We start from the raw sequence: 17541 nt of genomic DNA on the forward strand, positions 1-17541 counted from the left end.
AATGCAGGACTCACCTCTGGTCTGCGGCTGTTTGGTAGGATTCCGGCAGCGGCCGTTCGTCTTTTGACAATCTTCACTGGACAATCCACCCTCCCATCTCCCGTCGGACACATCCTTCTGTGACGTTCCTTCAGTATCCTAGAGCATCGTTCCAGGCCCTCCAATCACTTCATTGGCAGGGCTCCCCCAGGCAAGGTTCCTTATAAAGCGACCGGACAGTGCATTGCGCGGCGGTAGTGTGTACATAGACCGCTTGCTCAGCTCTCACAGCGGACGAGCAGGATTGACAGGACGGGCAGTGATACCCCACTGATTAGCGACTTGGCGGACAGGTGCCGAAACCTCGTCGTTACCCCTTTTGTGAGGGCTCCTGGGGCTCTCAAGGGCCGTGCCAGGGTTTTTGTGTGAAAGAGTTGACGATCTCATCTTGGGACCTGAACAGTATCGATGGGCTCGCCAGTGGATGAGCAAGGAAACCTGCTTGTGAATGAGGGAGAATGCCATGTGTTATGGTCATCAGGAGAGTGTCTTCTGTTAGGTACTGCTGGTGAATGGGTGTTTAGTCGGAATACAACCCAACTGAACTTATGTTTCATGCGCATTCTGTGACCCTAACTGTGCCTAGACGTCTGCCGGAGGAGGGTCAATAGTCTGGGGCCCTGGACAGGGTGAATACCTAACCTTCCCTCGACCGTAAAACGACCATCCATCTTGAGGTCACCGGTAACACCAAGGCGAGCCGGGCTATCACAGGTTCATGCCGTGGTTGGCACTGCCAAGCACTCGTTCTTGGATCACAGAGAAAGCTTGGCCTGTCGTGCTCGCCGTACAAAACACATGGTAGCATTTGTTCTCTTTGCGTGTGAGCCGACGTCGTCGTTAAGACATTCCCCAGACGGCAGCCCGAGCAGGGGATGAATAAGAGAGTCAGAGAAGTCGTATGTCTGGGCTGTGAGAACTGGGGAATAGAGAACTTTGGTCTATCCGCTACAGTGGTCGGCTATCGAAGCATGTCAACACCCGTTCATCGACAGTGATCGAGACTACTGGCGGAAAGGAGAAAAAAAGACAGACTAGATATTCCAGAACACGTTAGCTTGATAGGGCAGTGGGGAGGTTGCATTCGTGCTGCCATTCAGATGCTCAATACCGAGCACCAGGCGCGGGAAAGGAAGCAATTTGGTGCAGACCGACTAAAACAAGGGAGCTATTCGGTAGTGGGAGTAGCGTAGGACCGGCTGTCTAGTGGACGGGCACTTGGCAGGCAGCAGAGGCTCACCAGTCATTCTGACAGTCCACGGGCAGTCCATCCACAGATGGGTTTGCTCATTCGGTCAGTGTCTGCCGCCGGCTCGTTCCCTTGCAGAGGCAGACGGGGGTGGATGGTACCTGCCAGACTTTTACCCACCAAAGCCCACTCGAAAGGGTCGCCAAGACAAAAGGAGAAAAATCGAAGCATGAGACAGCCGAAAGGACTCCAGTCGCTCCAGTCACAAGGAGTCTGGGCCACTGGGGAAGCCGTCGACTCCAGCTTGGGCGGTGATATTTAAATCACTGGTGTTGCCAACCACGCTCGGGGTCTGTCTCGCCCAAAGGCACGCTTCCGTTCCAGGTTTTTCTCCCAGGGGTTTTTTGCATAGAAGAAGAGGTAGCCTGACGTGTGTGTTGGTTTCTCTGCCACTGTCTCGGGCCAGCAACAGACCAACGCCAAGCAGCGGAATGCAGAGCCCTTGGTTCCCTTGAAAGCTTGGATTCGACAGATGACGCTATAGCCAGACACGCTCTCACACGGTACCTAAAACACCTACACGGCTCATATACATGCCGGTACACATACACACACGCACGCACGCACGCACTCACACACATATACCTACCACTACCTCTGCCTCTTACCTACTTCTACACCTACGCACCCTTGGCCGGCACTGGCACCTTCCATCTGCCCAACCCGCCCTCGTCCCGTCTTTCACCTCCACCTCAAATCACCTCGACACCCAGGGATCTGAGCTATCTTTACAATCAAGATAGCCGCAATCTACCTTACCGCATACCTCATTACGAGCAGACCAGCTCTACTCGTACAACGTACCCCTGCGCATTCCATACCTAAAATCAGGCGAGATTCCATCCGATATCAGGACCTCCTCCCGATAACCCACCTGGCCGTGGATCCCTTCGTCTCATCTCCTCCTTCCGCGACGACTCTTCACATCTTTTTTCTTTTTTTACAGCAACAGCCTTCAGCCTTGCCAACCACCTGCGCGCCACCCAGTCCAGGCAAACATCATCGTCATCACTTCCAGAACTTGCGGGTTTCACCTCAAATCCCACAACCTTTCAGCCTCCCTCCCTTCTTCACGACACGGCCGTATATACTCGCTAGACCCCACGCTGGCGGCGTTGTTTTCGACCCCTAGCGCCTAAAAAGCTGCGTGAACGGACCCTTCACGCCAGCTTCTCTCGAGCATCTCGCGATCCCTAACCGACCTCTGATGCCCGTTGAAGCCAGATAACCCTTGCTGGCCTCCGCTCGAGGCCAATCAGTCGCCTGGATAATAGGCTTTGGAATCGTAATTCCTCAAACCCGTCATCGTGCCCCCATCCACCACCATCACCGCGATGGCAAAGAGTCTCCCCGACATGGTGGAGCTGATATCGCCTCCCTCGGCCGTGAAGAGCCCGGATTCGGATGTGTCACCTAGGACCCAGAACCCTTCGAAGCCCAAGGACTATTTCTCGCCGCAACTAAAGGTCCATTCCAGCGACTCCGAGAACACGACCCCCGCGGTCGATTACCGAGCAGCAACCACTTCTCCCACCAGCGGGACCAGCGCCTCGAGGCGTGTCAGCATTGCCTCTCCTCTTTCCCTGGCCGATAGCTTTCAGGATGAGTCTCGGCGGACGTCACAGAGCGGCGGAAGCAGTAGCGACCGCCCTCCTGTCGGATCTAGAAAATCCTCCACCGTCTCCATATCCTTCCAGGCTCCGCGCCATCCTTCACTTCCGCAGGGCAAGCCCCGAAAAACCGACAACAGACGGCTGCGAGCGTCATCGCCTTCCCCCGTGAGGTAAGTCCTCTTTCTGCGAGAGTTGTTTGCTTTCCGACCTTTCTCACGTCCAATACCGTACCATATAAACCCATCTGCATCACCCGCCCCGCCCAAACCCGTTCGATGTGCGGCCCCAGTGGTGCCTTTTTCAAACGGGGATAGCCTGTGCTTGACTCGTTCTCCATCCCTGGCGTGACTTTAAGCTTTTTTTCTCCCCACGGTCCGTCACCGGAAAGCTTGCTCCATGGCCTCCCCCATTTCGCGGACCCAGTAGTCAAGGCCATCTCCCCTTTCGACGATGGCCAATCGGCCCTCCAGTTGGCTGTGCTTCGCAAAGAGTCATTTGTTGTAGCATCACTGGATGATGTCACAAACGCAACAAAGCGAACCCAACAGGCGCAGTCTCATGCAGTTGACATGTTGCGCCGCATTGAGGATCGTCGTCTTGTTTGCGTGGAAGGGCTGGGGGAAGCAGACGTCGTCGAATCATGACGATTGTGGTGCCATTGGAGAGCGCGGACAGTTGCGGGATTACATCAACAGCCTGGCCGGACAATTGAGCAGTGCACTGGCTGACAAGCCTCGATCGAGTCCGTTCTCTCGCGGGAACTGGACCCGCATCACGCCAAAAGCTCAGGCTCAGGCCCGGCGTCGTTCTGGCCTCATCCCTCCATCAGAAGACCCCATTCGCCAGCGGTCCGCTTAGCTTACAACCCTGCTACCCCACCGGGCTCTGCTCAGGCGCCGGTCGCGGTTACCGTTTCCAGCACCTCTACGGGTGCCAAGGGGCGGCCAAGGGGGCTTCTCCGTAACCCCTCTTCTGGGCTTTTTCTGGGGAGCTCTGGGCCGGGCGATGGGCGGTGTTTCGTGGGAATTTTGCGCTCATGCAGCGCTTTGGTGGGGGATGACGGGCAAGTCGAGACCCTTCAAATCTGCACATCCACATGCGCATCCTGTCATGATGCTCTGTTCCCCTTTCTATCGTTCATGCAATGCTCCCGGCATCTTTTTCTTCTTCTTTGAACCTCTCGACAAGTTCGGGATTTGTTTACCAGGGGCACAGGAACAATCTGCTACATTGCTCATCTGCAGTCCTTACTCCTTCTCGGCATCTTTTCATGCCATCACGCACAATCTGCTTCTAATTTCACTTCTGCAATACATCCTGTCCTTTTAGACACTTCACCTTGCCGCCTGCAGAGTCGCCGTCAATTTTGGTGTCATGTCATCGCTAACAAACAACTCCAATGCGGCTCCCAGGTTCCGACAGCACGTTGGTTTTGACAACTTACCCGCCGGCGATTCGACCAAGAACAACACGTCCTCCTTTACACTCCATGTGAAACATCAGGGGTACCAGCCATCTCGAAGGTCTCGTACCTTTATGGTGGGTGTGGACGAGCACGCCTATTCCGATTATGCGCTGGTCTGGCTGCTAAACAACATGGTCGACGATGGAGACCAGGTAGTATGTGTTCGCGTCATTGAGAATCCCATCCGCCCAGGGGAGAAGTCGTACCAGGAGGATGCGAAGAAGCTGTTGCAAACCATTCAATCCAAGAACGAGCAGAATAGGGCTATCAGCATTATCCTCGAGTGGGCCGTTGGAAAATTGCATTCTACTTTCCAGAAATTGGTACGTTTTCTTTCTGACCACTGCCCCAACCCGTCTTTTCTTTACTGACAGACGAGCATAAATGTAGCTTCATCTCCACCAACCCTCGATGCTTGTTGTCGGCACAAAGGGCAGGTCTCTCGGCGGAATCCAGGGCCTGATGAACACGCGTAACTCGTTCTCGAAATACTGCCTTCAGTACAGCCCTGTCCCCGTGGTCGTTGTTCGGCCAGACGACAAGCGACTCAAAAAGAAGGAAAAACGTATCCACGATCCGAGCCGACAGAGCTATGCTGCCATGCTGGCATACAACGACGGAAAACACGAGGCCGATAGTGACGCAAGCAGTCTTTACGAGATGGAAAAGAACATTTCTCCGGACGAGGAGGCGCACCGAGTGGCTGCCGCGATTGGGCTTCCAGCAGCGTTCGATCCGACCATCAAACCGTACGAGCCTAACAAGCCTCGCTACCGACGAACATCTCCGCCCTCCGCTCCTTCTCCCACGGCAGCTGGACCGAGCTCCGTTTCTCCGTCGCGGACGACGCAAGCGAACGAAAGTGGCGACGAAGATACGGGCGAGGAGGAAGATGAGTACGAGATTGAGGCGGTTTCGGGCGACCAGTTGCTAGCAGCAGATGGAAGGACGAAATTGGCACTTGAAAGAGAGCAAAAGAAGCGACTCCACGCTATGGAAGTAGGAGAAGCGGCTGCCTTGCTCAAGTCGGGGCAGTCAGGGAAATCAAAGGATTCGGACGATGAGGATGAGGAGGACGATACCCAGGGGCGAACGAGCGACAAAACCAGACCATGAGATCTGGCTATTCGAGCTGCGAAGGAAGCTACAGAGCATAACTGAGATACGAACAGGGGAGCATCTTCCCAGATGACACCCGCCCAGTTTGCAGCGGTGCTAGTTTTTGACCACGGGATTCTTTTTTTGGCGCCTGCCATACGTTCAGCATAAATCAGCCAGTATTGTTATCAAGGGCCCTGAAGGTGCTCAGGTGGCCCACTTCAGGGACGGTTACAACAACAGTGAGCTCGTGAAACTCTCCTCTTTGCTATACCGGAGTAGATATTAGGGGTCAGAGATGTGTTCCTAGACTGCATGGAGCCTGGAGTATTAAGGAAAACGACAGCGTCGGACTCTCGACCTGCCATTGTTTTGGACCTGGCCGGTGTCTTTGGGATCTCAAGTAGTGGTAATGGGCATAGGCCATAAAGGTTTTACCGAGTAATCACCGTCATAGCCAAATAAATCTCCACACAATATCTATCACTTTCTCCCTGCTTTTACAAAAAGTTCTCTTTTACTCTCTTCCTGCGATGATCTTCCAACATGAAACAAGAGAAATGCTATGGTAAATGCCCAGATCTGATCTTGATGTGGGGGCACACTGCTCGTGGAGAGATTCCAATTGCCGTTTAACGGTGGGGATGTGGGGGAAAGATACAAGCTGTAGTGTATGGAGATAAGCGGCGCGTTTTGCAGGCGTGCAAAGAACCACAAATAGGGGGTGCACCCCTCTGTCTCATTTTGAAGCCGGGGAAAACTGGGGTCGGGTGGTGCCTGGTTGCGTTTTAGCGCATGTACCTTACGTTTTCTGTAGGCAAGTCGTCATCTACCTAGTGTATAGATCCCATTTTAAACGTCACAAGTCAGCAACCACCTCACCATACACACTTCCTTCCGCACATCGTTGACCTATCTCCATATCGACCAACCTCAACACAGCTGAGGCAACTGCTTATCCGAATCCTCCAGAAGAGTAGCCGAGACTCGAGAGACCGTCAAAACACCTATTTCAACTCCAACCTGGACCTCGACGACTAAATTGCAAAACAAGCTGAAACACAAACACACGATGCCGACCGAGCCTGGCATCGACCTCTGGATCCGCGTTGCGACTACGGCTACTTTCTCATAAAGACATTCGAGATAACCATCTGGTGGGCGAAAGAGAGGAGGAAGAAGGATAAAGAGAGGCCAAGTTTGCGGTAAAGCGCCCAACAACATTTTGACGTTTACCATCCCGAATATCACCACCTATACATACCGACCGCAGTTCCAATGCCCTGCGGCGTCGACTCGTGCGGTGCGCCCATTCCGGCCTCGCCCATCGGCACCCTATTCTCGCTTTCACCATTTATCGCAACCTTTGTCATTGTCAGCTCGGTTATCGGCGGCAAGGTATTCCCGAAGCTCTCCCGCGTACAAGACGACCGTGACGATGGCGAAGGCCACTACCTGCCTCCTTCAGCGCCTCCGAGTCTCCAACAAGCGCACGCCGAGCGCGGAGCCCGATCGATGCGCCGCCGAGTAGCCGCCATGACGTTCTCCGCAACAATAGGCCTGGCCGCCGTGCTTGGGGAGCTCATCCTGGCCGAGATCTCGGACCTCGTCAGTCCCGAAGCCCGCGCCCTAGCATTGCGGTTCACGGTGCCAACGCTTCTCTTCATGCTCGTAGTTCTCATACCGTTCCTCGAGCTCCAGTCTGTCGTGTCTAGCCTGGCCACCTTCCAGCGCACAGCCAAGGGGCGTGTCCCACGAATCGCATGGACGTTGCAACTCCTCGGCTTCGGCGGCTGGCTCTTCGTTTTCTGGTCTCTAGGCAAAGCGGTGCCCCGGCCCGACGGGACCGAGTACCTGTGGGGGATAGCCAGCAGTGACGGGGCCGGGTTCGACAGCACCGCGCTGACTATTGGCCGGGCCGAGGCCAAAGCCGAATCGGTAGGCGACGTTCTCGTAGGCGGCAGGCTCTCGCGCGCGTGCCTTGAGCGAATCGGCGTCATTGGCATTCTGCTCATGGCTTTGCTTTCCGGCTTCGCCAGCGTCTCGAGCCCCTGGCACACCTTTGCCGACAACCGGGCCTTTCGCAAGCGGCCCATTACCGACACAGACATTGCCCGCAAGCAAGCTGGGCTGGACGCCACGAGTGAGATGTTAGCCACCAAGCGACATCGTCTGCGCTCTCTCCAGGACAAGGTCGCCAGACGAGCAGAAGCTTCAGCTGCTTCCAGCCATCACAACAACGCTGGAAGTAACGGCAGCAGTCTAGTTGGCAAAATGCTCGGCTCCCTCAAGGGCATAGCCACCGGCTCCTCAGCAGAAGCAGCCGAGATCAAGTCCCTACAAATGGAAATCTCCGGGCTCGAAACAATGGAATCCAACCTCTCCTCCTCGCTCTCCATCCTCCGCACGCGGCAAGCCGCCCACGCCCGTGACGGCACTCCTCTCGGCCGTCTCCTGTCACTGCCATCCTACATCTTCAGCCTCTACTGCATCTACCGCGTGCTCGCCACCACCTTGACCACCCTCCGCCGAAACAACTTCTCCCTTTTCTCCCTCCTTTTCTTCTCATCATCATCCACCAACCCTTCAGAATCTACCACTAGTGGTAGCACATTCTCCTCCACCGACCCGATAAACCGCTTCCTCTCCCTCCTGGCAAAACACTGGGACCCGAAACTAGACCAAGTAGCCTGGGCGCGCCAAATCTCCTTTTTCTTGTCAGGGGTCATCCTGCTCGGGTCAGCCAACTCCGTCATCGTCACCTTCCGCATCTTCGCCAAGTGGATGCCCGGTCTGCTGTACCAAGCGCAAGCCAACCTGGCGCTGCTGACGGCTCAGATCGCGGCCACGTACGTGATCAGTTCGGCGCTGTTGCTCAGGAGTAATTTGCCGAGGGAGGTGGGGAGGTCGGTGGGGGATGCCCTGGAGAGCGCGTTGGAGCCCGGGTTCGTGGATCGCTGGTTTGAGGGGTGGTTTTTGGTGGCCAGCGGACTGACGGCGTTAGGGATTTGGGTGGGGAGGAAGATGGGAGCGGGCACGTATAATTCTCCCGGGGGGTCAGGCGGCTGGTCGGGGCTGGATGAGTGGGAGGAGTTTGGCGGGGAGGAGATGGGTGTTGGTGCCAAGAGGTCATGATTTCATGATTATAATAACGTGATGAAATGTGATAGGTATGGTTCTTCTAATGTTATGTCTCGGGCGATGGTGGCGTATAAAAAACAATATTGTTGGGTCATCGGGTGGCGTTGGAAGAGTGAGTTAATTCTTGTTATAATGTTTATTTTGGCTGGTTTTTCTGATGGAGTGTTGTTATTATACATTCTCTTCCATTTAGTGTATACTACCCGATATCCCTTGACATGTCGACTATCAGGTATTGGTTCATGAGACACGCTGACTCATCAACCTCGAGAACACTGTTAACTTGTGTATACCTCAAGTCATTACCATATCACTCGCATGTGCAGAGCAATAATACATGGGCCCTACCGCGAAAATTTCCGCTGCATGTCAAAGGCGCCAGGTGCTACTTTTTGAGGCCTACTTCGCACGAACAATTTGTTCATTTTTCAGGATATATTAGGAAGAGATGCCCTCCTTGCTCTCTCGATTCTTCACTTGGTACAATCCACTCACATCCCATAACCTCAGAACATACACAACGTGGTCAACATTACACATTATCATCAGCTTAGATACCATCTAATGCTTCTAGCTTCCAGCTCGAATGTGAACCGATACCCATCCCCGCAACACTAGCCCGTATTTAAAACCACAGATACAACGCTCCTAGAAAAAGAGTGCCGACGGCAGTCCCAAATGCCGATATGGAGAGCTTTTGCTGACCACTTCGAACATTAGCAGGAAGGTCAAAAGGGCTCCCACCACCACCCCTTATAGGACGATTTCCGACAATGGTCTGGACCGAGCTGGTAGTTGCGCCGCTTATAGTGTCACTTGTCTGAAGGGTCAATCCTAGGGTTGTTGAAAGTGACATAGTCGTTGTTGAAGAGGGCTCTGACTCTGAGGTGACGGTCTGTTCAGGGGCAATGGGCGGTTTGCCGCCCTCCGAGGGCATGAGGCTTTCAGACATTGTCGACTCGGTGGGCATCTCGGTTGTCGAAGTCCTCATGGTAAGTGTCGGCCAAGCCTTGGCTGTGGTTGTCCCCTCCGGCTGAACCGAGGTGAGTGTCAATGTTGTGCCCTCGGATATGAAAGGGGTGGGTATGGTCTGGGGCTCGTCCGGGCACAAGTTGTCAAGCAATTGGTCTCCCAGTGCCAGTGCGAGAAGCGAGTCTGCCGGAGCGGTGTCATCGGGACATGAGAGCTGGAGAATAGCCTCAATCCGGAGGATGCCTGACGCACAGTTTCTTGAGCACTTGACGCCACTAAAGTCGTCCTTGCTACAGCCTTGAATTGGTATTCTGTAGGTAAGAAGGCAGTTGCGAGAGATTGACAGGGAGGTGATGGGTTGGATGTCGTCGAGTGATATGGAGGCAGAGGCCGTTATGGCCATGATAAACAGCGCAAGCCACTGCAAAATCTTAGCAGCCCGCGGGTTCTCCATTGGTGACAGTGTTTTGTGATGATAGTTTCGGGTTGGTTGTTGTGACTGTGTGGATGAATCGGTAGGGGGTAACGGTAAATGGATCGAGCAATCGCGATTGTCAAGTTGTCGGGGTTGCTTCTTCGATTAGAGATTGCACGCCGACGAAAGACGCCGGTGTTGGCGTCTGAGGGCTTGGTGATGCGGAAGTACGAGTTGGGTGGGAGGATGCGATGGGTTCCTAGCTACATTTTGCCAATATGTTAGTACTCTCGAGTAATTGTCCCCGTCTCTGACCATAGCCGCACATGGAAGCCCGCAGAAGGATCAATTCACCTGTCTGGATGTCCTTCCTTTTCGTTTCTGATTTTTCCCGTCCAATGTCGTGGGGAGAGAGAGTCGTCACCGAGTGGTGTCTCGCCGCGATACCCGATACTTGAGCCACGGAGGAATAACCGGTGGTCTTTTGTCGCGTCAAGTGTGCTCGTCAAAACTCCGAGCGCGAACGAGCCTGTAGACTCAGGTGGTGTGATTGCGAGACCAATGCGGCGAGGTCATACGCGGGATAGGAAAGAAGGCGATTGAGTTCAGGTTGAACAAACCGACGAAGATTCACGAAAGGCCTGGGCAATTCCCATGACGGCATGCGTTTCAAGGGGACCACAGAATTTTGAAAAGGTGAGAAGTAGCGGAGTGGGGAAGGAGGACAGCAGAAGAAAAGAAAGCGCAAACGGAAGGTGCGAGAAATGAGACGGCAGGTGCTTTGATCTCGACTTGAATTCGTTTCACAAAACCTGACACTAGATGCCCAACTAGCAAAAAGAGATGGAAAGACCATTGGGACTCGAGGAGCATATTCTCCTCCTGTGCACTCACGGGGGCCTCTCGAACTATGAGCATTACCATTAGCCATTTGGAATCTTCAGCTACCTAGGAAGGGGGTATACCACTGGGACTAGTAGATACAAAGCACCAAGATTTGGACATGCAGATTGTGGAATCCATGAAGAATCCCGCTTCATGATCCACCGCCAGATTTGACTTTTGTGCTCCATCACGCATGACAAACGCTTCCCGTCGTCCATCCAACAATATCTCAAACCGTCGCCAGAAGGGAGAAAGAGGGAGAAGGAAGGTGTACAAGACAAAGGAAATCCGTGTCAGTGATGACTTTGATGATAATGATGATACTGAGAAAGGTATATAGGAATCACAGATCCTCTGAACTCCCGCCGAGGGTGGCTCACTTTTCCGTCTGGGCTACTTGTCGCAAAAGATCGCCCATTTCTAGTAAACAAACACAGGTTGATACCCACCTGACGTACCCATCAACCCTTCCGTGACGCCGTCTCTCAGACGCCAAGCCAAACAAGTTTGAGCAAGATCGAAACACCACCGTTTATAGGTGGAGAGAAAATAGACAACATGACAAAGAAGGAAAGGGCAAAATGGAAGAGAAAGAATCGAGCATACAGAGTCGTAAATGCATGAGTCCCTGTCCAGTCACGCTCAGGGTAGGCAGGACAGCCTTCGCCGGGTCTTTAATGAACAACAAGATCAAGACGCGACGTTCAAACAACACCCCTCAGCCTCTGCTTGCGAGATAGCCAGTCACCGAGCATGTTGTCGAGTTGCTATTGAAATGTCACGTTAGAAACGGCGAACCCGTGAAAAGGGTCAAGTGATTATGTAAACTTACCGTCGTGATTTCCGCCAGCTTGGCATTCTGCTCCTTGAACAAAGAGCCGGCAATGGGGTGATCTGGCCCAACAGGTTCAACATCCGACTTGTCGTAGACCACAACAAGCATATCCCGAATTTCAGATCCCGAGTCGAAGAAGGCACGAAGACTAGCATCATTCCAGGTGGGCGTACTAGCTGAAATTGGTGAAGGAGGAGCAATATCCTTATCATCCGCTCCATCGTCGTCATGCTCGACCAATTCTGGTGACGGCGTAAGTCTTTCCGAGGATCGATCCTCTTGGCTGGACGAGTCAGCCATCAGAGGAGGTGTTGGCGAAGTCCGGTGATCGGCTTGAATAGGTGAAACATGTACAGGAGACTCAGACAAGCGCTCAACATGGTGCTGATGTGACGGTGCCACACTAGAAGCCGCAGGCTGTGCGGCAGCGAACGGGTTGCGAGAACTTGGCGCAGACCGCTCTTGCTGCCTCTGTGGTTCTTGAGCCATTGCTGGTGGGTGTTGTACAGAACTCGTGTTGTCATCTTCGTCAGAATCCAAGTCCATCTCTGAACGGGGTTGAGCCTGGGTGATCTGCTGAGCGCCAGCATCCCGAGATTGACCCACGCTCTCCTGCTTCCTGGAAGTTTCTGGCGACTGTTCCCCTTTCCCTCCTTGCTCTTGCGGGCCTCCTTCTGTCGTATCGGTTGATTCCGGTTCTACCAGGCGCATTGTTGAAGGAGGAGTGTTTGAGACATTGTTAATTCTTCCAGCAGACATGTAGTTTGGCGCATCCATGCTGGTATCCTTGAGTATCCCAGCAATGGGCTTTGCGTTGGTGGGTTGTGACTTTTGCAGCTTGCTCGGATTTCGTTGCGGGGCTGGTGCTCTCTCTGGCGATGAAAGGATATTGCGCTCGTCCTCCTCATGTTCCCTTTCGTGGCCGTCAGCATCCTGAGACGATTTCCCATGAGCCTCATCATCTTCGTGTCCCTTCCTCTTGTCTTTTCGGGAGAAGAAGCTTCGGATTGCACTAGGCTTCTTCGAGTTCTCCTTCTCCTTCCTCTTCTTGTCGTCTTTATTGGTCGGGCTATCTTTCTCGAGTTTATCCAAGCTTGGACGCTGCTTCAGCTGGACTGAATCACTGGATGTCCTCGTACCGCTATCATCGCGGAGAAGGTTAGGAGTAAGGGTGATCTTCTTGGTTTCAACATCGTCCTTGAAGAAGGAATCCCGAACATTTCCGTCGCTGGACTTCTTAGGCCCCTCGCTCGGTTTTGACTCGAAGATTTCTTCGCTATTGGGTCGGCCTACGCTGTCTTCACTCGTTTTGCTGTCCTTTGTTTGCAGTGGCCTGGGCTTGAGAGGCTCAACCTTTGCTGTCTCGTCCTCGGGGTCTGTGTCGGGTTCTATTTGCTGAACATTCGACTGCTGCGTTTTCTGTGCCTGTTGCTGCTGACCGAAATATTCCGCTTCTAGGTCTTCTTCTTCCGTGGAGTAATCAATATCAGAATAATCAACGTATGTGGGAGCAGCAAACTGGACCGTCTTTCGCTTCGTTCGTTTCATCGCAGACATTATGGCGTTCCGGGGCTTGTCAGCTTGATCCCCAAGCATAGTCGCAGATAGCTAGGCACTGTCAGCACATAGATCTAGTTTGGGAAGACACTGGAGGGTTGATCATACGTCTATGTTTCGGTGTTTATTCAAACGTGCCAATCTCTCCGTTGGCGTCTCGATATGTTCGGCGGGAAGGTAGCCTACAAAACAGATCAAATTAGCCTACAGCAAACCGATGTGTCGGCCACCCAGGGAAGACCTACCAATGCTGCTGTCTTTCACGACGCGCACTAACCACCAGTAGCTGTTGCTGTCGTCGAGCAAAACCATGGTGTCGCCTTTTGTCGCGTTGGCCTGCCCTTCAACAGTAGCGACAAAGGTGTGGAGGGCGTAAACAAACTCGAAATCGATGTCCTCTGTATCTTGTAAGCACTCTCCACCCCAGCCGGATTCGAGAAAGTGTTCGTCGTGAACGTGTGAGAAATCGCCATCATCATCTGTGTCGGACTCGTATGGTATCGTCAACCCCGGACTGTCGCCATCCGACCCTAAAGGTTCCATTGATGTTCGAGTGTCTGCCATTCCCGAGGTATTCCTTGTTGAGGCAAAAGCGCTAGTTTTATGGCCATTCCGCCTAGACGAGTATTCCGAAAGCAACCAGCGGGAGTTCTAGTCCTCATCTTGCGGCTCGGTCGTTGTCTCTTTGCGGCTTAGATCCGTCTCCTCCTCTAGAAAGGCGTGCGCTTCGGCTCCTGGCGTCGGACCATCCGTTAGGTCGAAGTTCCCATACTTACCCTCATGATGATGATGGCGACGAAGAGTGTTGGGGGAATTCTCGCCCATGGCTCGGGTCGAATGACCAGGAGGTAAGTAATCAGGACGGTCGAGGTACGGAGAGGAAGACCTCACGTCGCTGACTGGAGACGAAGCCGACGAACTTTCGGGTGAGCCTCGGGGGAGGGTAAGGCCGTCGCAACTGTGTGACGGCAGGGGTGGAAGAGTAAAGGAAGACCCACCGTCTTCTATCGAAGGCGAGCTGGAGATCTTGTCCATTCCGTCATCGTCGTCATCAATCTCGTTATCGTCGTCGACGTCTTCGTCAAAGTCGGAATGCCCGCCATTCTGCGCAACGGCCAAGGGATCCTGGTGCGAGCGGGAAGCCATATTGTTTCCACCGCCGTTATAGAGCTGGCTTTGTAGGTTGTCGTGAGCCTGGCCAATGCCTGTTTCGTGATCGTGATCGTCAGCGTAGTGATGGAGGCCACCAGTCTCGCCTCCGGACCAAGAGACTCGGGGGCTATGAATCGATTCCTCAGCCGTCTCCGCCGCAACTTCACGAAGGGTCTCAGCCTGGTGCGGAGCCAGGGATCCGTGGTTGTATGTCGAGCTATGGTAGCCTTGGGTAGAGTGCGCGCCGCGGCCTTGGAGGTCGATCGTGTCTGGATGGAATAGGAGACAGGAGTTAGTAACTGAAGGAGATGGATAAGGTATGTATGTAACCAAGAAGAGTGTATGTCTGAGAAGAAACGCAAGGCCCTTGCAGCCACGAGAAGCCAGGGTCTGGACAGTTTGCGACTAGGGGACGGGGGTGTGTGTGAGAGCGAGATGAAGAGAACGGGGCATACCGGCACGAATAATCTCGGGTCTTGTCATGTTGATGCAAGCGGCTCTGCAAGCGCCCCTTCAATAGTTGCACGTTGATTCCTGTTAAGTTCACAACAGTGGCTAGGGCCCTGGTGGCTCAAGATGTGAGACAAGGAGACTGAGGTAGTTACACCGTCAGTCTTAATCGGTCATGAAGCAGCTAGTATCTCTAACGCTGTCTCTTCTAGCCCTATACGTCTAACAACTGGTGAGCCTGGCGCGCGCTCCGCGTCAAGCGCCTTTTTGCAAACAAACAAGGCTGTTGAACGATATACACGGGATGTTGGTACTGCTGTCGCGGCTACGACCTGCAGGTGGTTCCAAGTAGTCTACAAAGAAGCGCTGTGTCGGTTCTGCGCAATGCAATGTCTTGATGTAGGACGGGTGGAAGCAGGTGCTTTAATTGGGTTGGCGATGTCGCAGCTTGCAACGAAACCGATGCGATTGATGGTAAAAGGAGAGCCAGCGAGTGGATGGAATAGAGTGTCGAGAAATGAAGGACAAGGGGTGACTGCTGAAACAAGTAAGATGACGGATACCGGTAGTAGGCGACAGCCTCGAAGCTGGGCGGACACGGTGCCGAGCTGAGGCCTGAGGGTAGTTGTACCGAGAAAATAACAGAGTGCCGTTATGCGAAAAGACGAAAAAGCGAACAACAATGGGCGTTACACAGGTGGTCGGGTCGATAAAAAGAGGGTCCTGGTCCTGGTCCTGGTGGAACGAAAGGAGGCGGTGATGAAGGAAGTTGGAAGTATTGAATGATGGATGGGAAAGTTGAGGTCGTTGTTGGATTGACAATTTCCAAGTTACCCGTTGGTGTTGGAAAAATAGGACAAAATCGGATTTGGCTCCAGGGGGAAGAAACCCGGATGCTCCTCTACCGATGTAAGGTACCCTCTAGAGGATATGTAACGAGATAAAAAAGTGTTGATGGGCCGGGGATCTAGCCTGACCGGGATAAGTTGGGGTTGACGAGTAAAATTAGGCTTTGGTTTTAAAACCGATTGCGGCGCAAGAAGAAGATTTGGGCACTTCAAGAGGGAGTGGCAATTGTATCTGTTATGGCTCTTGCTATATGCCTTTTTACTTTTAGAGGTCGTCAACCTGAGAAAGGTGTAATCACGGCACATGTTCGTTGATGCCCAGAAGATGGTAATGATTCGGAAACAAGAGGAATGGAAAGTACAAGGCTGTGTACCTGCCTGAAAATCAAAATAATCCCCGCCCGTCGCTGGGGCCACGCCGCGCCAGGGCGGCAGCCCAACTCCCAGGCACAGAAGGGCCCCGTCAGCACCTGCAGCGAAGCACGGACAGCTGGGAGGCCTGGAGTCGCTGGGGATTTGGACTTGAAACAGCGCGTTTTCCGCCAGGGGCTTCCCGGTTCAAATGCTGCCCTCCACTCGCGGGTGGGGTTTCATTGAACTTCCATCGGTGCCGTCTGACGTCCCAACTCGCAAGGTCCAAACAACATTGTGGCCGGGACGTTAACCACCTAAGATTAGGTATGTCTCGCTACCATATTCACCAAGTTTGTCTTACACACGACATGCCATTTGAGTCTCGATATGTTGTTATTTCACTTTTCTTGATATGGTGATGCTGACATCCTTCACGTGCTCGGTATAGGGACAAACTCTTAGGTCGCTGCTATCAGCCATGCCCCTGGGCTAATCGGCAATATCGTATTCCGGCCGCGAGGTGCCTGACCTTCCTACACTAGTTATAGGACCGAAACCACACAGTTCCGCAGAATCCTCACCAATCGAAATAGCGAGAAACGAGGAGTACAGAGCAGAGATCTTTTTGGATAGACAATATCGAACTTACTCCGGCGTCCGGGCCCGGCCTTGTCGGCTGTTTTCCACTCCAGCCATGTTCCCCATCCAAAGTTGCCCTTACCCATGGGCTGGAGCAACTCGCAACCGGCCCCGCAACAGATTAGGGAAGCTTTAATGACTTGGATATTTCCAATCGCAGACAAAGGATCTACCTACTCTAAATAGATGGGCAATGCCTCCATCAGAAGCAGTAACCAACATCCCTGGCGACTATCGTTCAGGATGTCATTCTTGCACGCGTTTTAGGTCTTGCTAGACTTTAGAGCCTTGCCGACTACCATAGTAGTTCTACGCAGGAGATACTCCCAAAGAGCGTAAAGTGTCCAACCGCCACTCGTCTGCCATCTACTGAAGATGAGGAGATAGTTAGCGAGGACTACCAACTACATAAAACCAGAATTCATTGGGTCACGACACAGCAAAACTTTACTGGCCGTTCATCCAAGCATGGGTACTGTAGAAGCTCGATGGATTTTGCCATGCCTGAATGCAATATCATGAGGTAGGAAACCTGCAAGCGGCCTGGTCTGTACAGTTGACGCGATTCCCTACGGTTATCCCAACGGTCCAACCACCTCTGCTAACTACGGCCTGGCTTGCACGTTGGCCCTTGGACTCTGAGAAGAACCAGCAAACTCGTGCCGAAGGCGAGCCTTCGTTGTTCACATCAGCATCACCAAGACGTGCTGTCGTGCATGACAGGCAGTTTGCAACCTTGTTCCCGCCGGGACGGTGACGCTAGCTTCGACCCCGTGGCCCCGAACACGCCGGCCTGATGGTGACTGGCCGGACGGCTGCCCAGACCTTT

The 17541-nt window shown here is 53.3% G+C and overlaps 5 protein-coding genes across 5 annotated transcripts; 3 read left to right on the forward strand and 2 right to left on the reverse strand.

The window, feature by feature from the left end:
- Positions 1-2622: 2622 nt before the first annotated feature.
- Positions 2623-3545, forward strand: SMAC4_12584 (uncharacterized protein; the record flags this gene model as incomplete). The annotated part of the gene is made up of 2 exons (XM_003351506.2): positions 2623-3071; positions 3290-3545. 2 exons carry the CDS (start codon positions 2623-2625, stop codon positions 3543-3545), a joined length of 705 nt encoding a protein of 234 aa, XP_003351554.2.
- A 730-nt stretch (positions 3546-4275) lies between these two features.
- On the forward strand, positions 4276-5959 carry SMAC4_00096 (uncharacterized protein; the record flags this gene model as incomplete). The annotated part of the gene is made up of 2 exons (XM_003351507.2): positions 4276-4689; positions 4757-5959. The coding sequence occupies 2 exons, from the start codon at positions 4276-4278 to the stop codon at positions 5480-5482; spliced, it is 1140 nt and encodes a 379-aa protein (XP_003351555.1). The 3' UTR covers positions 5483-5959.
- A 475-nt stretch (positions 5960-6434) lies between these two features.
- SMAC4_00097 (uncharacterized protein) lies at positions 6435-8948 on the forward strand. The gene has a single exon (XM_003351508.2). It carries the CDS (start codon positions 6743-6745, stop codon positions 8597-8599), a length of 1857 nt encoding a protein of 618 aa, XP_003351556.1. The 5' UTR covers positions 6435-6742; the 3' UTR covers positions 8600-8948.
- A 34-nt stretch (positions 8949-8982) lies between these two features.
- Positions 8983-10390, reverse strand: SMAC4_00098 (uncharacterized protein). Its single transcript, XM_003351509.2, has 2 exons — positions 10347-10390; positions 8983-10255 (listed from the first exon to the last, which is right to left on the reverse strand). Exon 2 carries the CDS (start codon positions 10029-10031, stop codon positions 9231-9233), a length of 801 nt encoding a protein of 266 aa, XP_003351557.1. The 5' UTR covers positions 10032-10255; positions 10347-10390; the 3' UTR covers positions 8983-9230.
- A 504-nt stretch (positions 10391-10894) lies between these two features.
- On the reverse strand, positions 10895-16036 carry SMAC4_00099 (uncharacterized protein). The gene is made up of 6 exons (XM_066089381.1): positions 14877-16036; positions 14268-14690; positions 13515-13667; positions 13378-13451; positions 11710-13320; positions 10895-11644 (listed from the first exon to the last, which is right to left on the reverse strand). The coding sequence occupies exons 1-6, from the start codon at positions 14902-14904 to the stop codon at positions 11582-11584; spliced, it is 2352 nt and encodes a 783-aa protein (XP_065946876.1). The 5' UTR covers positions 14905-16036; the 3' UTR covers positions 10895-11581.
- Positions 16037-17541: the final 1505 nt, after the last annotated feature.

The sequence above is a fragment of the Sordaria macrospora genome, chromosome 4, assembly GCF_033870435.1.
Source record: "Sordaria macrospora chromosome 4, complete sequence".
NCBI lineage: Eukaryota > Fungi > Ascomycota > Sordariomycetes > Sordariales > Sordariaceae > Sordaria > Sordaria macrospora.

Coding starts and splice junctions, on each gene's coding strand:
- SMAC4_00099 (XM_066089381.1), bottom strand. CDS start 14,904: ATGACAAGACCCGAGATTATTCGTGCCG. Junction 14,691..14,876: donor ACCCGAGATTATTCGTGCCG/GTATGCCCCGTT, acceptor TATTCCATCCAG/ACACGATCGACCTCCAAGGC. Junction 11,645..11,709: donor AGCTGGCGGAAATCACGACG/GTAAGTTTACAT, acceptor ACATTTCAATAG/CAACTCGACAACATGCTCGG.
- SMAC4_00097 (XM_003351508.2), top strand. CDS start 6,743: ATGCCCTGCGGCGTCGACTCGTGCGGTGCGCCCATTCCGGCCTCGCCC.
- SMAC4_00098 (XM_003351509.2), bottom strand. CDS start 10,031: ATGGAGAACCCGCGGGCTGCTAAGATTTTGCAGTGGCTTGCGCTGTTT.